General features: G+C 38.0%; 1 protein-coding gene across 2 annotated transcripts in view; it reads left to right on the top strand.

The window, feature by feature from the left end:
* farsb (phenylalanyl-tRNA synthetase subunit beta) overlaps nt 1-20,733 on the top strand; it is a 57,435-nt gene that overhangs the window by 15,147 nt on the left and 21,555 nt on the right. For both annotated transcript variants that reach the window (XM_062976573.1, XM_003218268.4), the window contains exons 12-16: nt 1,912-2,119; nt 2,515-2,595; nt 5,666-5,758; nt 7,230-7,347; nt 8,633-8,785. In XM_062976573.1, the coding sequence (XP_062832643.1) occupies nt 1,912-2,119; nt 2,515-2,595; nt 5,666-5,758; nt 7,230-7,347; nt 8,633-8,785 (653 nt within the window). The remainder of the gene's footprint in view (nt 1-1,911; nt 2,120-2,514; nt 2,596-5,665; nt 5,759-7,229; nt 7,348-8,632; nt 8,786-20,733) is intronic.

The following is a 20,733-nucleotide window of genomic DNA, read 5'->3' as shown; positions in this document are numbered from 1 at the left end:
CAAAAAGGTACAGTAGCTCCAAAGTCATGTTTTATAGTGCTGTTCCACTGAAGTATTTAATTATGCTGCCAAGAAAGTTACCGCACTGCTGTCAAGAAATCTCTTCGTCTCACTCTACCAGTCACTCTGATTTAAAGAGCCATAAATTCCCATTCTTTAACACACAGAAGGATCTTGATCTCACCCAGCCATGCTGCATCTCCAAATATGAGTTTGGAGAAAGAAGCTATTCTTCATATTAAAGTTGTTGTTGACTCTGCTCTGGCGGTGCAAGCCATTGATGTAAATCCTGAGTGGCCAGTTGTATGGAGCATGAGGGCCAGTTTTGGCCTCTATATTGCTGGACATCAGCATTTGGGAGGTATTGGGGCGTCTGGGAATTGAAAAATTAACTTGGCACATTTGCAGACAGTTTGCTGCCACGGGGTAAAATTATCTCAAAATTGTCCCTCAGGTTTGTTTTTTAAATTTTTTTCTAGAGGTTGTTACCGAAAGACTTCAAGCTTTGATCAGTATCCTGTTTTATAGTCATGCACTTGGGGCAATACATATTCTGATATAGAGATATTAGAGGAGTAGAGCAACTGAATCAATTATGGGTTTGAGTTGACATATTTGTAAATTCCATAGATTCAGTGAATCTGCTCTAGTTGGGGTTATCTGTAGGACCATGACTTGGCCTGTTACTTTGTATCAGATTTTAGGTGTGCTGGCCTGGTTCTTTTCTTTCCCAGGGGAATAAAGCATGGTACTTTTTGATTTTTTATATATTGCTGGCTATGTGGTTTTATTATATTTCATACTGTTGTTTAGTGAAAAGGATACCCCATAGAATCCATTATCAGTCTCCTTTTTGCAAAGAACGGAAACTGAAACCTTTGTACAGTGGAATCGCACTTATCCAACATAAACAGGCCGGCAGAATGTTGGATAAGCGAATATGTTGGATAATAAGGAGGCATTAAGGAAAAGCCTATTAAACATCAAATTAGGTTATGATTTTACAAATGAAGCACCAAAACATCATGTTAGACAACAAATTTGGCAGAAAAAGTAGTTCAATACACAGTAATGCTATGTAGTAATTACTGTATTTATTAATTTAGCACCAAAATATCACGATATATTGAAAACATTGACTACAAAAATGCGTTGGATAATCCAGAACGTTGGATAAGCGAGTGTTGGATAAGTGAGACTCTACTGTATATGCCATAAATTATTATCATCAAATTATAGGTACTTGCCAGAATCTTTCCATATCATGTTCTCTTAAACCATCTTCCTGATACTTCTCAATTTTCTCTTCTAGTAATATTATCTATGTAGCCTCATCTATCTAAGTTATAATACATTTCTTTAGGACAGAGTATACTTTGTGAGACATTCAGAAAGTATCTTATTTTTCTCCCTTGTCCACAGAAAGCCTAGAAAGTTCAGAATGTTATATATGCCATTTTATTCAGATCACAGTTCCTCAAGCAAACAGCTTTAACAGATTAAAACCAACCTTTTTTTGAGATTGGGATATTTTTCTTACTGCAAGCTTTCTCCTATACCTGTAGTACATTTTAACTTTGAGGAATTCATGTCAGATGTATATAAAGAGAATACATGTTGGTTTAAGTAGGAGATTGGGTTAGGATACTTGCTGAGGTTTCCCACATTAATGTTTGAAAAATGTAACATAGATTTTTTTCTCGTTTAAGTTTCTAATGTACTAAATGCACGTCAAGCATCATATGGGTCAAGATTGTCTTTCTAGAGACAACTATTTATTTCATAGTTTGGTTTGTGAGTGAATTGCACTTCTTTTCAAGTGACAATGCTTAATCATAGGATGTGAAAGGCAGTCATTTCAGAAGGAAACATGCGATTTTTTTTAAAACATTGCTCTTGCTTTTGTTTTAGTGAGACTCCATCAAACCTTGCAAAGCTGCTCACCAGGATGTGTTTGAAGTCACACGTCATAGGGAATGGGAACAATATAGAGGTTGAAATCCCTCCTACCAGACCTGACATTATCCATGCATGTGATATCATAGAAGACGCAGCAATAGCGTATGGCTATAATAACATTCAGATGACTATCCCGAAAACATACACCATAGCTAATCAAGTAAGATTGCACCTTTGAGTAAACAGTCTGTATTGTCAGTTTGAAGGCTAGAAGTATGCCAGAAGGGCTGTGAGACACAGTTTTCTAAGAATTAAAACAATATTCTGTCATGTCTTATAGTAAAGGGAGTTTACCATAGCATGGATACAAAACAGATGCCCTATTGATCTGAGAAACTCAAAAGACCTGCACTGGATGAGCTTTAAAAAACAGTAAGAAAAGAAACAAGGTTTAAAACCTGGAGGCCATATTAAATCTCTGATTGGGAATTGCATTTCCTCTGTAATGACCAGATGTAGCTAGCTGAAGTTACCTTCTTTTAGGCCAGTTTCCATGGTTCTTTTCTAATTCATTGAGCTGAAAGACTTTTTAAAAATGCTTTCTTTCTCTTCCAGCTTCCTCTCAATAAGCTCACAGAACTTCTGAGACAAGACCTGGCAGCAGCAGGCTTTACCGAAGCACTGACTTTTGCTCTGGTGCGTGTAAACTTTTTTTATTAATGAATGTTAAGGCATCAATGGAGGAAGCTGTATTTTACCAGAGTTCAAACCTCAACAGAGTTGTGATACTCTTATCAGGTTCCGATTTGCTAATGTATTGGTTCAGATTTCTATGACTCATGCTGGTAGTGGAACATGAGTTCTAATGATCAGCACGACTGACCCTATGCTTCTTTTTCTCCCAATCCAATCTATTCAGCAAGCAGAAGAGAGGAACAATAAGAATTTTAGAGGCAGGTAGTTCTTTCCAGAGGCGTCAGCAGTAAGGCATTCATGCAGTCTTGAGAACTGTCACGACCCAGGCTGCAGAGCACCAATAACCATACACAGAGGCCAGAATCTATCTAATATCTTTATTAAGGAAATATATAAAGTTAATAAAAGCAAGTGTAGGAAATAGTTCAGAAGTAGACCTTTCAGGGAAGGTCAAAATTAGTCCAAAGAAACAATGTCCAATATGAAATATTAAGGTCCAAAGTTGTAATCCGATAACCGAAACACTCACTTTGCCAAGCAAAGTGAGGGGAGATGACAAGGTCCTTAGTCCATGAAACTTGAGCAAGGCTAGGAAGTAACTTGATTCTTGGAACACAAGGCTTGAAACAAGGCAACAAGGAACGAGGAGCAAGAACAAGATCCGTGGTAATTTCTTGGCAAGGTCCGGGAAGCAAGGCAAGATCCGGGGAGTAAACAAGGCTGGGAGCGGAGGCTTGGAAACGGGAACAAGGCTTGGAAGCGGGAGTAGCGCTGTCCACACACACTACTCCGGTAGCTGACGAATTGACTCCGCAAGATTCCTAAAGGGGCAAGGAACCTAAATAGGGTCTCGTTTTCCCACCAAAGAACACTTCTCTGGGGAACCAGAAACGAAAGTCAATCTCTGTGTCCAGATGTATGACTCCCTAAAATTTCTCATGGAAGCAGGCTTAATCATCTGAATGCTTTGCTGCGATTCTCAGGCTTCTGCGATTAGCCTGCTGAACTCCTTTTTGTTGTTGATAATAATTACGGCGAGAAAATGGGGGAGATTTTGACTCAGGGCTTGTTTGGCAGATTTCTGGAAGACAAACCTCCTGCAGGTGCAAGGGCTCCAATTCTGGCTGGGAAAGTTCCCTTTCTGGCTGAAATGGTGGAAAACCCAAGTTTTCCTCTTCATCTGTCACAACAGCACTAGGAACGGGACTACATGGCCCATGAGTCATCACAAGAACTAAGATTGAGTGGAAAAACCTTTTTCATAAGATATTTCTGGATCTGCCAGCCTTACCTTTTCTGTCAAAAAGGTTATGACTGAATTGATAGGTCTTGCTTTCTTCTCAACAAAAAACAATTTTTGGTTTTCCTAATGTGGAAACCTAAGTTTTAGACATGCAATATTAGAAGAGAAGGGCGTAAGAGGTGATTTTTGCCTTTTTGCATGAGGGTATGGTCTTTGCCATTTTGAAAAAGACAGTTGTAAGACAACTTCTTAAGAAGCACTTGGACTATGAAGATTATAATAACAGCTGGCTGATTGCAATAATTACATTCTAGCGTGAGATCTGGTTTTATCCTGTTTACTCTGATGGATGAGCTTTGTTGGCAAAAAAGACAGGCACCCTACTATTTTTCCTGGTCTTCTCCTAGTGTCCTGCATAAGTTGTCAGACCCGAGGAGTACAGATTCAAGACACTGTATTCCAGAAATTCTGCTCTTGAATGTAGGCTGTTAATTTTGGGGATTTCTTGTTTTTGCTGAATTTTATTGTGGATCACCTTAGCGTTCCATTCTCTTATTAGGTTAGCATTTTTGAGCACCTAATGAGACAGCTGAAGTAATTGAGGCATGAAATGTAGTGCTATAAATATGCTGATGGCACACATCTCTGCTTATTCTCACTGGAAGTACTCAGGCAGTCTGGAAGAGGCTATATACATTTAAATTAAGCCCAGACAGTTAATCTGACTAGGAAAGTGTCTTCATTGCATTTGGGATGGGTCTGCACTCCCCTGAAGTTTGGGGATGCTCTTGCATCCAGCACTGCCCATGGAGACCATGGAAACATTACTGGTGCTGCATGCCTTTCATCAGCTATAGCTTCAGTGAAAAAGAAAACTGGGTCACAGTCTCTTATATACTGTTAACCTTTTTTCTGATGTGCCATGTGGAGTGTACACATGCATTCGTTGGATTAAACTTGTATTTCTTCAATTGTAAGATGCCATAGATTGTAAGATGCACCCTAATTTCAGTTCAACCACCACCAACAGAAATACATAAGATATACCTGCGATTCTAAGACACACCCAATTTTTAAAGATGCTTGTTTAGGGAAAATGTGAGTCTTAGAATTGATGAAATAATGATGATGATGATGATGTATTTATTACCCACCGCTCCTTGTGGGTAATAAATATAGTAGCTAGTTTGTAAAAAATACTGTTCACAAACTGTGTCTGGCATTAATGTCCTTATATGTACCAAATATATTATAAATCAACACATGATTGCAAAAGGAATGTATTATTTTGATCTACATATGCTGTGAAAAAGTCATTCAATCTTGCTTTTTTGTTCAGTGTATATAATTTGGAAAAAACTGACATGTCTTCTGCTTAGCTTTATCTTCTTAGCAATTGAGAGTTGTACCATTAGGAATCAGCTTGATTTTTTTTTCTCTAAATGTGGCACAATATGAAAAATGTATTTGTAATACCTTGTACTTATTATAGGGATTCGGGTTATACTGGTATTTAACACATTTTGATGTCGGGATGTTAATAACAATGGTATTATTAAATGGTCGATTGTAATATTACTCAAGAAAATGAAATCTGAGTTGATATTTAGAAAATATAGTCACAATACACAGAATGTATTGTTCAGTACATACCAATAAAGCATAATCATACAAAGTTGGATAACCGCTGGTACCATGGCACCCAGGTTAAAACATTGGAGGAGGGAGGGTCCTGGAGTTTTTTTTAATGAAAGTTACATTTATACTGGTGATATAATTACTATTAATGAATTCAGTTAATTCGTTTTTCCCTCCCCTTAATGTTAGTGTTCCCAGGAAGACATTGCTAATAAATTGGGAATTGACATCTCGGCAACAAAAGCTGTTCATATAGCAAATCCCAAAACAGCAGAGTTTCAGGTAAGAATGGTAGATCGATTTAGTTTAACACGTATGAACTATACTTTTGCCTGAAAATTTAAATGAGCTATAATATAAGAAAACATCTTACTTTATGATGGCATTTTAGTGGTATTTTAGTGTGATGGGGTACGAATCACAATGACATCCTAACCTATTTTGCTGAAGAGACTTGGGACCCAGCAGAGATATTTCTTTGTGCACATCTACACTGCCATATAATGCATTTTATCAGTGTAGACTCATATAATGCAGTTTAACTAGATGGAGCTGCATTACATGAGTCTACACTGACCATATACTGCAGTTTCAAACTGCAATACGTTGCAGTGTAGATGGGGCCATTGAAGGCCTCTCCAGTGGAGGAGGTCTCTCTGGGGTTGGCTGAGGAGGCTTGGTCCATTCCAACAGCCTCAGTTCTCCCACTGGGAACTGCAGGCATAAATTTGCATCAGGTAGTCTTCTTTCTACAGTAGCAAGAATAAGTCTCACAAATGCAGTGTTGCCAAAACAAGGCAGTGTTATCCCTGTATCCACTGTATCGAAAGCCTCATCTTCCCAGTTTCTTAAATCACTCAGCTACTCTAGCCAGAAGGAAGCACAATGAAAGTTACCCCATTGCTTGCAATGAGAGATGTTTAAAAAATGATAATCTGCCACAATGGGAGAGGAAAAGACCAGATACTCATACATTGAACCCTCTAGATCAGGCATGGGAAAGCTTTGGCCCTCCAGGTGTTTTGGACTTTAACTCCCACAATTCCCAACAGCCAGTAGGCTGTTAGGATTTGTGGAAGTCCAAAACACCTGGAAGGTCAAAGTTTGCCCATGCCTGATCTAGATCCATGGGGTCCAGATCCATAATTTCAATTCACTGTAGAGTGTTGTGCCCCATATTAGTAAATAGACAAGGTTATTTATAATATGGGACATGGCTGCCTGTGTTTTTTAGTGTTTCTGGTGGATCTCGGCACCAAATTCCTGTGGATATGATGGGCCCACTGGACACACACTCCTTGAGTGGCATGAGTTGGCGGGACTCCGAATCAAATGGCATAGTTGCTGTGTTACGCTACACTCATCCTTCCTACTTTAGATTGGTTGGTTCTTAATGTGAAGGTCACTCAAATGACTGCTCTTATCATTTTTAATACTTGTTGTTTTATTGTTAGTGTTTGGGTGAGTTGGAGGATCTTTTATGATACCTCCCATCGTTGCTCTATATTCCAGTTAATTTTATTGAACATTTCGCTGGCCTAAGATTTCAAGACAATTTACACAGAATACTTTTCCAGTCCAATGCTGCAAATTTTTGGCTTTGCTGGCAGACTAGGAACCACTGAGAAATCAGTGAGAAATTATCATATTTACTATGAATGTTCATATCCTGTTCTTGCCTATGTTGATATAGTCTGCTTTTAGTGGGAAATGTCTTTGGATGTATATATAGAGTTCCCTTTGTGACCTGCAGGTGGCACGCACTACCCTCTTGCCTGGGATCCTGAAAACTGTGGCGGCTAATCGGAAGATGCCTTTACCACTGAAACTCTTTGAAATTTCTGACATTGTAGTGAAAGATTCGACCAAGGGTAAGAGGATTTTTCTACTGTCTTAAAACATCAGCAGTATCAGATTCCACCATGGATATAGCACACATTTGCAGACATTTCCTGTAGGATTGATAGAGACTATTTTTTCTTTTGCCTATGCTCACTCCTGGAGAGAGTCAGAAATCTTTGCATGCCTTCTGTATCCTGATTCAGCCCTATAAACCCTTGGTGCAACTTACAAGCACAATACACCCAAGCCCATGTATAGGTGTAGGAGGAGAAGAGGTCTTCTCAGTGTCTGGAAATAATCTGCTAGAGGACACTAGGCTTTATATTACATTGGATTGTACCCCAAATTGGCAGAGTTTTAGGACATTCATGGTGGTTCCTGGTATTGAATCCTCTCTTCTCACGCTCTGTGCCTTCAGCTAAACACTAGCAGTGTAAGAGAGTCCTTTTTGTGGGGAAAGCAGTTAGGGAGAAAGGCTTCAGGGAAAGATGCTGAATTTAGCAAGACACTTCATTTTTATTTATTTTGTTATTGCATGAAAAGATTGTTTTAGGCAATAGATAAATGTTATTAACACTAGTGACACAGACAGTAATGTATGAAAGATAAACTCTTTCAATCCGGGTGTCTTGTGCTTTGTTCCTTGCTAGGGGGCAGCATATACCAGTCTGGTTTTTATTGCATTTTCTTGGGTTATGTAAAGTCAGTTATCAGTCCTGCAAATTGCATTTAACAGTGTCTTCAGACAGCACTTTGAAGTCTCTGCCGTACATGTGTAATTTATGCTAACATACATGGTAGTTCTCTTCTTTGAAAAACAGAACAGAAATATTGTATGGAGTGATGCAACAGGTTTCTTGCTAATCTGGAAAAGGTGAGATTTGTCCCTAAAAGTTTAGCTTAGCTTTGGCAGCAATTTTTCTGTGTGAGCTCTCTAGTGAATAACTTCATGATCAAGTGCAGTATTTCAAATCTGTATGCTGTGCTTGTGAAGAAGAGGCCACTAGAGATGTTAATTTAAGGCCTAGACTTCTTACTTAGGAGTCGCCCTAAGACTGGAAAATGCAAATTTCTAGAAGAATTCTACTCTAGAATCCTTTTTAAAAACAGAATCAGGCAAGATATTTAATTGTGAGCTGCCATGAATTGTCTGATAAATTCTTTTAAAAAATCAATAAATTTCTACAATGTCTATTTTCCTTTACACCTACAGACTCTGCAAAATGTATATGATATTAGACAGTACTTAATCCTTGAAGTGCCTTTAAATCTAGATTTTATGAAGTTATTAATTTGGCCTTTCTTTTTCTTCAGATGTTGGTGCTAGAAACCACAGACATCTCTGTGCCATCTACTATAACAAAAATCCGGGTTTTGAAATAATTCATGGTTTGCTGGATAGAATTATGCAGCTCTTGGATGTTTCACCAAGTAAAGAGAATGGATATTATATAAAAGCAAGTGAAGGTAACAAAAGCTTAGATGCCCTTATTTGTGTTAAGTAATTGCAAGCACATCCCTTAAAATTAAGTGCATGGGGCAGTGTCTGACTCATTCTTAGATAGTGATGTTTGTCTTTAGATTTGCAATTGCTTTCAGCAGATGCACTGATTTTTCCTGTCACTCCCCATAGCAGAGAATATGCCAGATTGCTGTATCTTTTGCTATTAATCCTAGTTTCCATAATACAATCTTTATCCCTGATTTATAAAGATAAATGCATAAGACTTAGCTTGTCACATGCAAAAGCAATTACTTGGAGATACTTGTTTGCATCCTTAAAAAGACATATGGAAGGAATGTCACACTAGAGGACATTTTATTCGTGCCAGCTTTGTGTTTCTCCTACAGTCCTTCACAAATTATGAGCAGTGTCCCTAAGCAATCAGGAAGGTGTGCACTTGGTTACTGTGAGAGGATCAAATGGTTTAGAATAAGGCAGAGGTACCTTGTATAAGCTTCTTTGTGCTTGCACAGCATAAGGTCCATGACAATGTGTCATTCTGTTGATGGAAGAGATTTAACAAAAATACATCCTCTTTTGCAATAAGAGTCTATGGTGTATTGGTTCTAGAACTTGTGGTAGCATCTTAGGTGATATTTACTTTGTACCATGTGGCTAGGAGGTTTAAGAAGTTTCATGTCAATAGTATGAAGCCATCAGAGAATTGGTATGGTACTGTATGCTAGTTTGAATGCAGGACTAGGTCTCTAAGAGACCAGGGTTCAAATCCCTGCTTGGACCTGAGCAAAGATCACTCACTCAACCCAAGTGGAAGGCAATGGCAACTGTCCTCTAACTAAACCGTACCAAGATAAACCCTTATGATAGAATCACCCTAAGTCAGAGTCTACTTGATTGCACATAGTATCCACTACAGTTGGATCAAAAAGCGTGAGAAGAAGGGTCATTAATACAGCTTCTTTGAGAAAGTATTCTTTTTTTAAAAGAGTTAAACAACTTAGCTGCATTGTTGTCAAGCAAGCATTAAAATTGTGCTATAAATCAGTGTAAGGATGTATATTTCTATGTTTTCTTATTGCTCAGTCAATGTATTTGTTGCAAGTAGATGCATCCAATTACATACTGACTTCAGTTTGAGAAGCTTGAGTCAATGACTGTACATTTTATACTTAAAATGCTTGCTAAGATCTCTCTAATGATCGGAGTCATTTCCCAATTTAGCTGGAAAAATAAGGTGTCCCTTTGCTTTATGCTCATTCTTGTTCCATATGTGCTAAGCATGGATGCTAGATCACAGTCTGTTCCACTAATGCCTAAATATCCATTAAGTTAATCTTTGGGTCATAACCTCTATGGCCTTGTAGCAACACCTGTGCAAGAATTGCTGATGCTTGAAGATATGGGTGAAATTATGATGTTCCCCAGGCTTTCCCACTAGTGTTTAGTGTAATTGGAGTCAAGCAATATACTGAGGGTAAAATTTAGCCTCAAGTGAACAAGCATGTTAAAGTTGAACCCTTGTTCATTTCTGGGAGCATTTTGGGACAATTCAAAATGTTTATCATTTGAAATTTATTGGATTCTTATAGAACTTTCTTCAATATAGCACCCCTTTCCAAACTTCAGTCTCAATGTTGGGTCCAGATGAATTAGTGACATTCTAGCCTCACTGGAATCAGTGGCACAATTTAGTCCCATTAATTCTAGTGAGACTAGACATGTCTAACTTATTATGGAAATCAACTGATGTGGTTAAATTGTTCTTCACCTTCTAAAATTATTTTTTTCTTTTCTCCTAAAAACCATGAAGTAAAAATTTCATATTGAGATAATTCCCAGATTGTTTTTATTTCATGTTATTTAGAACCTCTCTCATATGTTATCTTGAAATTCAGTATACTTTACTGGGATCAAATGTTAAATGTTCAGAGGCACAACAGTATGATAGCTGCCAATGACAGGTCATTTACCAGGCTTGTCCCCTTCTGGCCATTGCACATGCAACTCTTCCCAGTTTCTAGAGAAAGTATGTGATGCTGTTTTTTTTTTTTAATTTAGACCAAGTAGATCTAACTGCAAGCCTCCTGTTTCTGGAACAATTTTGGAACTGATTAATATTGCTCCTGTTCAACTTTTTCTTTTCTTTTTATCTTAGTTTGGACATGAGGTTCCCAAATAGTCCAAACTATGGACTGTAAATAACATTATTAAGATTTGGGGGAGTCCTAGAGGGCCTGGGCATTCAGTGGTTATACCCCACCCCCCCCCACCCCCCCGGATTTCATGCATCCTGCAGTTTGTATGATTTCTGTCCTGGTTTAGTGTTACATGCATTAATAGCAATGGGCCTTGGGCTCATGCTCTCCAACCTTCCTCTTTTCCTCTGGGACAATTGTGAAGAAGCAATTGAAAGCATCTGCTTCCACCTCTAATTGAGAGTTTGCACTTTTATCTGAACCCTGGGCTATTTTATTTAAACAAGCTAGAAGTAACTCATATTTTATGTTATTGGATTGTTCCGTATTTAAATTCCAAAGCATTCCTCCACGTTCAGAAATAACAGAGAATTTAGTCCTTAAAAGACACATAATACTTTCATGTTTTATATAGTGCACAAATAATGTAGATAAATGGCCTTGCAAATTTTGGGATTTTGCAGATCAAGCTATGTGTTGTAGTTCCACCAATTGCACTGCCATTTTGTGCAGCATAAGAAAGGAAACAATGCAGCTTTTGCTGTGGTATTGGTCTCGGAAGAAAGATCAGATAGCAAGAGCAATTATGTATCAATAATGATACTGATACATTATCAACTAAATGATATGTATTACTGTTGGCATTGAATATTTGCCATTGTATATTTTGTTGTGAGCCGCCCTGAGTCGCTTCAGGGAGATAGGGCGAGCTATAAATAAAGATTCATTCATTCATTAATGCTTGGAAGTCAGCAATTTGAGAAAAAATGTCCCCTTTTTAAAATCTTGAATCTTTCTTCTCTACATATTGAGCTTCTCCATAAGTGTTCCTGCTAGATAATGTTCTACTCTTATCTATTTCTAGCATCCATTTATTTAATTGAAGGTGTGGTACTGTGTAGAGAACACCAATGACAGTAAACTATAGTGACAGCTTTTCATTTAGAGTTTGGCTGGCAATCAGACAGTCATTACATCAGCTGGAAAATGTGCTGCATGTTTGTATTACCATAAATGAAAAACAACTCTCAGGAGTGCAAGATTAACTTTGCTGTAATGTAATGAGAATCTCAATGTCATTTGGGACAATGAGCTGGTCAGACCCATTGATGCAGGTCCCAGATCTTAAAAACAGAAGCCGAAGCAACCGCTGTAAGTGCCACTTCAGACATTTCACAATGCAGTAACTTCTCTATTTGATGCATTAATTAGTTTTATTTGTGTCAGGTTTCCTAGCATGCTGATAAATTTATGGGCAGAGCCAGTAACTGGTGCCCTGCCACTTGCTGTGCATTTGCAGATTAGACATGTAGGATTCATCCTCAGTTTATCCTGTTTCTAAACAGGAGATGCATTCCCCACAAGATCTTATGGTGGCCCAAACATGACGGCAGTGGCTAAATGGTTGCCAGGCCTACAGTACATCTCAGATTACAAATTCTAAGGTTGACAGGAAATGAATTACTGGATTTTGCCATTTCTTCTTGGCATTTTTTGGTGTGTTGAGGACTGATAAGGTGTGTGAGAAGTGAAAACAAAATAAAAATCATTCTTCAGTAACAAGTTCCCTCCAAAAGACCAATCCAAGCTGAAACATTTGTATTTGATTTGTCACACTCTCCTCCAGAGTTTATAATGGCTTTTGCGTTACAAATGCATTGCAGGCTGTTTCAGTCAGGCATTATGCAAACTAAGTTAGTTAGTTTTCTGAGCTTTCGTGAAAAGAAAAGAAATCCTTTTACAAATATCTAATATGCCTTAAACCCTGACGAATGAACTGTTGAACTTTCTACGTTTTATAGTAACTTGAGCTGCAGGAACAACTGTACGCTGGTGACCAAGGTTCAAGCTGACATGAAGCCAAGTGTTTACGTCAGGGATGGGTAACATGTGGGTCTCCAGATGTTGTTCCACTGCAACTCCTACCATCCCTCACCTTGCCGGCTAATGGCAGCTGCCGTTTAGCAACACTGAGCCACACATTCTCCATCCCTGGCTTAGTTAATATGTAGGGAAAGTACAACCAGCATGATGTAGAGGTTTGAGTGTTAGATTTGGACTCTGAGAGACCAATACTAAAATCCCTATGTGGCCATGGAAACCATTGGGGGACCTTGGACAAGTCTCATACACTCTTCTTCAGAGAAGGATACATCCCCTCTGAGTGAATCTTCCCAAGAATATATCTATATATATAAAAGAGTGATGGCATCACGGCGACCCACAAAACAACAAAAGTACAGGCCCCCCAACCTCGAAATTTGACAACACAACCCATCACCCACGCCTCAGGGTTGATACAACAAAAACAAAAGAAAAATAAAGTCCTAATTAGAGGGAGAGCAATAATTGTTTTTATCCAATTTCTGCCAGTTTAGAGGGCTAATCTCTGCCCACTTGGTTGCCTAGCAACCAATTCAGCCAAAGGACAGCCAGCGTTCAGTTAGGGGACAGGCAAATTTAGGCCTCACTTAGGCTTCTTCCACAGATTATCTAATTTGCACTGGATTATATGGCAGTGTAGACTCAAGGCCCTTCTACATAGCTATATAACCCATTTATAATCTTATATTATCTGCTTTGCACTGGATTATCTTGACTCCACACTGCCATATAATCTATTTCAGTGTGCATTTTATACAGCTGTGAAGAAGGGGCCTCATATAACCCAGTTCTAAGAAGATAATTTAAGATTATCAATATACAGTAGAGTCTCACTTATCCAACATAAACAGGCTGGCAGGATAAGTGAATATGTTGGATAATAAGAAGGGATTCAGGAAAAGCCGATTAAACATCAAATTAGGTAATCGTTATACAAATTAAGCACCAAAACATCATATTATACAACAAATTTGACAGAAAAGGTAGTTCCATGCGCAGTAATGCTATGTAGTAATTACAGTAGAGTCTCACTTATCCAACACTCGCTTATCCAACATTCTGGATTATCCAACGCATTTTTGTGGTCAATGTTTTCAATATATCGTGATATTTTGGTGCTAAATTCATAAATACAGTAATTACTACATAGCATTACTGCGTATTGAACTACTTTTTCTGTCAAATTTGTTGTCTAACAGGATGTTTTGGTGTTTCATTTGTAAAATCATAACCTAATTTGATATTTAATAGGCTTTTCCTCAATGCCTCCTTATTATCCAACATATTCGCTTATCCAACATTCTGCCGACCCGTTTATGTTGGATAAGTGAGACTCTACTGTACTGTATTTACAAATTTACCACTAAAATATCACAATGAACTACAAAAACATTGATTATGAAAAGGCAGACTGCATTGGATAATCCAGAACATTGTATAAGCGAATGTTGGATAAGTGAGATTCTACTTTGATATGAAATAATTTCTGGGATAGAATAATGCAGAACAATATAATCTCTAAAACCAGGACAGTAAATAAAGAAAGTAAATAAAGCAGGGAAATTGGAAATTCCACAAAGGAAACAATCAGGGCCAGCTAACACCTCCCAAGAAAGGATTCTTCCAGAAAGGAAGCTGAGAAGGCAGTGAAGCACTGTGTATTACCGAAGTCATTATTATTACTATCATTACTACTTTTATTATTATTATTATTATTATTATTATTATTATTATTATTATTATTATTATTGTGTTGCGGTCAACCGTGAAAATGAATACAATCTGGCTCCAAGTATTCAAAAACACTAAAATCAAAATATATAAAAATTAATGTGGTATAATAAAACAGAACAATACAATCTCTAAAATCAGAACACTAAATAAAGAACAACACTCTGAAAACAGGAGAATTCCACACAGGAAACAATCAGGGCCAGCTAACACCTCCCAACAAAGTATTCCCATCATCAAAGACTGGCAAATCCTCTGTTTCCTCAGGGCCACAGACAGTAGAAGCACATAAAATATCGCAAACAACACCACTCTGAAAACAAGGGAATTCCAGACAGGAAACAATCAGGGCCAGCTAACACCTCCCAACAAAAAAATCACTGAGGGAGGAAACAGCCAGGCTTTAAATCTGCAAGGCCATTACATCCTAATCATTTTTCCTAATTGCAGCATTCATACTTGCCTCCAACAGACAAAAAAAACAATCAGAAATATTGTATATTCACAACCTTTAGGAAATAATATCCCCTGATGGCGCAGTATGTTAAAGCGCTGAGCTGCTGAACTTCTGGACCGAAAGGCCGCAGGTTTGAATTGGGGGAGCGGAGAGAGCCCCCACTGTTAGCCCCAGCTTCTGCCAACCCAGAAGTTCAAAAACATGCAAATGTGAGTGCATCAATAGGCACTGCTCCGGCGGGAAGGTAACGCCGCTCTATGCAGTCATCCCACATGACCTTGGAGGAGTCTACGGACAACGCCGGCTCTTCGGCTTAGAAATGGAGATGAGCACCAACCCCCAGAGTCGGACACGACTGGACTTCATGTCAGGGGAAAACCTTGACCCTTTACCTTAACTACCACCAATTCCTCAATACTTTATTTCCCATACCACCATACTTCGCCACAGCAATGCGTGGCCGGGCACAGCTAGTATCCTATAATAGTGTTGCCTTAGCCACCAAAGTGGGAAATGACGTGAAGGCACAAGCAAAAGAAACAGTGATTGTTAGTTTCCCATGCATTACTGTAACTTTTTCTCTTACCCTGATCAGAAATGAGGTTAGTCATTGTTTGTAACTGCTTCCATCTTGTGATTTGAAAACCCAAAGTATATAATACACACACAGACACACACACACACACATATATATGTCTAGGAATTCAGTCAAAAAATTATCAAAAACTCTAGGGTCCACTTATCTACGGGTCAATGTAAGTACCGAACCGTAACTCTTATCAAGAAAAGAACCACCCCCATCTTCAATAGCGTTTAGCCTTTCCTGGGATAACCTAAAACAAGCATCAACCTTCTCTACTTTCTGAACTGTGACACTGTTTCTGGCCTTTTTTTCAATGCCTAGGTCGGAAAATGGTGGTAGAGGCAACCAGGGGCAGCTGGTTCCTGAGGTGGCACTGGTGCTTTCCCCTCTCTGAGAAATGACTGCTGACTTATCCAGATGTCATATCAAAAGCCATTATTTTGGCCACAAAGTCTTCCCTAGACTTATACATGAGTATATATGGCAATAACGAATTATAGCTAAATATTTTAGTATAAAGTCATCACTTTAGAGCTTTGTAGATAATATTTCAGCAATCCTCAATTGTCTGATATACGTACAAAGAACAGAAAATTGTAACTGGTAGTTCCATTCAAGCATAGATGTTATGCATGCAAAATGATCCTTCATAGGAAGAAGTGATTGATTTTATCCACCAATGTTACAATTATTGTCTTAACACCTGTCTCTGTTTAAATCTGAATGAACAGAACTGAAGCTTTGGGTGAATTGCAAGTCACATAAGAATTGAAAGTTACATAGGAATTGTAATTTCACATAGAAGAATCTCTTTTGTATTTCTTTATCCCAAGATGATCATCCTAATAATAGTATAAGAATGACCTGTTAGACTAAAGCACTTTCTTACTTGTTTTAGAATATTGCATATTGGATGGTTGTCCTTTCCTTCTTTTTCTTACAAATGCAGAAAGCCATTCCTGGCAGATGATAGCAAATATGACATTGAAAGATTAATTCTGCTATAGAATTCACTCAGCAGGGGAAAAAGAATGTATGAAATTCTGCATGGGAAGGGGACAGAAAGAAGGTTCTCATTGTTGGATTGATAGTTTCAGGTTTCCAATGTGTATAACATATTTACTCCATTGGTGATAACCTACATGAGGTTGTACATGAAAATACTATGGAGAAAAAATAGATGGTAGAGTGATGTAAGCATTGACCTGTTTCATTTTTTTTGATACAGTAGAAGTTATAAAATGAATATATTTCTTTTCTGTTTGAAAACACTCCAGAATGGGTTAACTAAGTAATTATTCTTTTTCATCTTGCATCTGCATACCTGTGCAGACTATCACACCTGTCCCACTGATTTATAGATACAATAAGGAGTTTTTCTGTTTGATGTTCAGAAAAGGGATGTCAGGCTGCTGTTGAACTGGAGGATTAGGCTTACCTGTATTAAGACCTTCAGAGGCTATTAACTGTTTCATTTCCAGCATAAGGTCTTTACCTAGATCACATTACTTGTTTGCCTGTAATGGGAAAACCTTCAATTTTCTGCCCACATCCTCCACCCCCCCCCCCTTTTTTCTTTTTTCTTTTTGCAGGGAAGAGTGTGTAACTAGTTCTAGTTTGTGGTGAATTGTTTTTGGTTTAGAAGTGAAAAGTCATATATAATCAAGGACAATATTACTTGTAACTCAGAACAACCAGCAAAAGCTTTGTTTTATTCACTGGAGAAACAAATGCTATTTACATGCATGTTCAAGAAAAGTGCATAACATTGCGTATATTTAATGAAATATTTTTAGAACATGCATGACATATTGGTTATTACTTTCTCATATCATATATTAGAAAGTTTTTATAGATACATTAGTATTTCAGGGATGGACCAGCCATGGAAGATTTATTTATACACACTGGAAAACCACTAAATATAAATGTTGTTGGGTAGACTGCCTCCTACGACTATAACTATATAACCTGTGTGTCATATTCAGATAAGTATTTGTAGGTTGGTATGCTCCAGTTTATGTTCAGTTAGTCAGTGTGGTAGTCGTCTGAGTATTGAACTATGATTCGAAGACCAGGGTTTGAAACTCCGCACAGTCATGGAAACCAGGGCTGTAGCCAGAACATTTTTTTAGGGGGTGTGTGGGGGGGGGGTTGTTGGACCCCTGCCTCCCCCCCCCCCCCCCCGCTACAGGCCTGTCAATATTTGCTTGAGATAGTGTTATAATTCTGGAGGGACTTTTAATTTTTTTTGCGTCTCATAGACTTAGCATGGGGAGTTGGTTAACCAGTTAAAATTCATGAGTAAACCAGGTTTTTTTAACCTGAAAAATTTCGGGGGGGGGGGGGGGTTGAACCCCTGCCTCCCCTCCCCCCCCCCCCCCCCCCGCTACAGCCCTGATGGAAACCTACTGGGTGATCTTGGGCAAACTACATTCTCTCAGTCTCAGAGGAAGGCAATGGTGAACTTCAGTGAAAAACAAATCTTTCCAAGAATGCCCATGAAATGGCCACTACAATTCAGAGTTGAGCAGTAACAACAAAATGTGGAAAATATGACTTGGAACTTTGTTCTGTTACATAAGTATTTATTTTCAATGTACAGGAATTGAAGTCTTACTATCTCTAAAGCTTCCTCTTATTCTGTGATCTCCTATGATTCCTTTAATCTTTTTCTCCCAAACATGGGAAGAAGGGAAGGAAACTGGACAGAGAATAGAAGTCCTATAAAGTGCCTGAAAGCTAAGCACAGAGAGAATTCAGCAAACCCTTTGAAGGTCAATTAGCCAGAAAATATGCTAAAGACCAGGTACTTCTTTGGATTAGTGACCAAAGAGTTATGGTCTGAGTAATCAAAGCTCTCCTGCAGTCTCAACACCAGGAAAATTATTGGTTCTTAGGGGCATGTTTAATCGCTGTAATAACTGAATTCTTTGAACCTCAAAGCATTTAGGATTCCCATTTCTTATTACAAATTTATTTTTGTTTCTTACTTCCATGTACAGTCCTTTCCATAGGAATTACTCCAGAACTTTTATTCCCATACACATGCATTTTCCTGAAATTGTTATAAACAACTTTATGCTCTCACGTTTCTTAGTTCTACTTTATGAAAATTGTACACAGTACTTAGGTACATAGTCTTCTCTTCTGCATGTATTCTGAAAGTTCCAAAGCCATGACCATGTAGTAACTTAATTACGGTATATATAGGTGTATATATAACTTTTAATTTGATTTTCATATCAAGTATTATTAATTTGATTTTTAATATAAGTACTATTTTATTTTCTCATTTTATTGCCACTGAACAAATTGAGACTCCAGATGTTAGACTATAGCTCTGAGCATCCCTTACATGGTTGAAGGTAGTTGCAGTCCAACATTTAGAGAACTGTAACTTTCCCACCATTTTTCATACTGCCCAATAATCAGTGCTCTTTGTGCAGCTTTTGGTAAAATATTACTCACATGCTGCTTAGAGATGCATAGTCTTGAATATTTGAATGTAATGCCAGAAAACAGAGCCAATGATTGGTTAAAAAACGTCTTGGTATACAGTGGGCCCTTGGTGTTTTCTGGAATTTAGTTCTACCTCTCCCCCCCCCCCCCAAGGAATTAAGTCTCATTGTATATAATGGTGTAGTAAAATGTTGTCCCTTATATAAAATAGCTAAATCAGTGTTTGATTTTCGTATTTTTATTTTAAAAATGTAATATTTTTAAGACATGGATGGTTTAATTTGTGGATATGGAAATCCCACTGAACTTTATAACATTCTTGAATTTAAATGATATTTGCACATGTTTATGGGGTATGTTCATGTGTTCATACACTAAAAGAATGAATTTCTCTTTCATCCTGATTACAGAGTTTGAATGTTTTGCCCAAAGCAAGGGATATATTTTCAAGTTCCTTTAGCCTTTGTATCTTTCAGAGATGGAAACCAACTATGCTTTTTTTTTAAAGGGGTGGTTTAAACAGGATATATTGCTAAGTGAAACCCCATACTTGCACACTGACCATTGATTGTGTTTGGTTGTGTGTGCATACATATGTGACTTCATGTTGCCTGTACTCATGGCAATGCCATGAATTTCCTAGTAGTCTCTTAGGCAGTGAATAAGCAGAGGTAATATTGCCAGGGTCTTCCCCTGAAATAAGCCACAGTACCTGAGGTTTGTTGGAAGTATTTCATTCAAGTACTAACTAGGGTTCACCCTGTTTAGCTTCCAAGGTTAGATGACATCTGGTGCCTTTAAGGTATTTATACCCTTTGTTCAGTCAACAGTATTTTTCTGGGTGAGCATTGACTCGTGATTGTCACCAATATCCGGTCTAATTTTTGAATGTTTCTTGACACTTAATTTTTTAATTTTTGGTAGAACTGATGAAGTGTTCTAGAGCAGGGATTCTTAAACCTTTTCAACTTTTTTGCCCTATTTTTTAATGTAACCCTGGGTGTCTGAGTATATGAAATAGGTATACAAATTAAACTTCTTTTGAATATTGGATGGTTAAATTTGTGGATATGGAGATCCAGTTGTACCATAGCAATAACAATTAGAGCATGGCTATCTTCTAGGTACATACAAATCAAACCTCTTAAGTAAAAAATAGTATCTGTTGGGCTTTGGTTCCAGAATCCACAGTGGATAACAAAACCCATGAATGCTCAAATCCCATGATAGATAAGGATATATAGTAAAATGATGTTCTTTATATAAAAAGTCAAGGTTTGAGATAGATATAGATATTCAATTTGTGGATGGTAGAATTTGTGGATGCAGACGGCCCATCCTTTTGCAAGCCAAACTCTTGCAGGAAGATTCAGGTGAAAACCTTAAAACAATACAGAACAAATATATCAGGGTTTGATTGGGGAAAAGGAAAACCAATAAATGCCTGGAGAGGCTCTCCTCTTTCTTCACCCTTACATATATCCATTGCCTTTTTTCATTCTTCCTCCATTGCCAAATGGTTACTTCCCTCCACATGACTGGCTGCCAGGATGGGTCTGTTTCTCTTCCCTTTCATAGCAGCAGGGGCCACTGCCATGCCTGTTCCTACTGGAGGTGGATGGGGGAGGAAGCCTTTTC

Source organism: Anolis carolinensis, chromosome 3, assembly GCF_035594765.1.
Source record: "Anolis carolinensis isolate JA03-04 chromosome 3, rAnoCar3.1.pri, whole genome shotgun sequence".
Classification (NCBI taxonomy): domain Eukaryota; kingdom Metazoa; phylum Chordata; class Lepidosauria; order Squamata; family Dactyloidae; genus Anolis; species Anolis carolinensis.
Note: the sequence above shows the minus strand (reverse complement) of the source record. Positions and strands in the feature narration are given on the sequence as shown.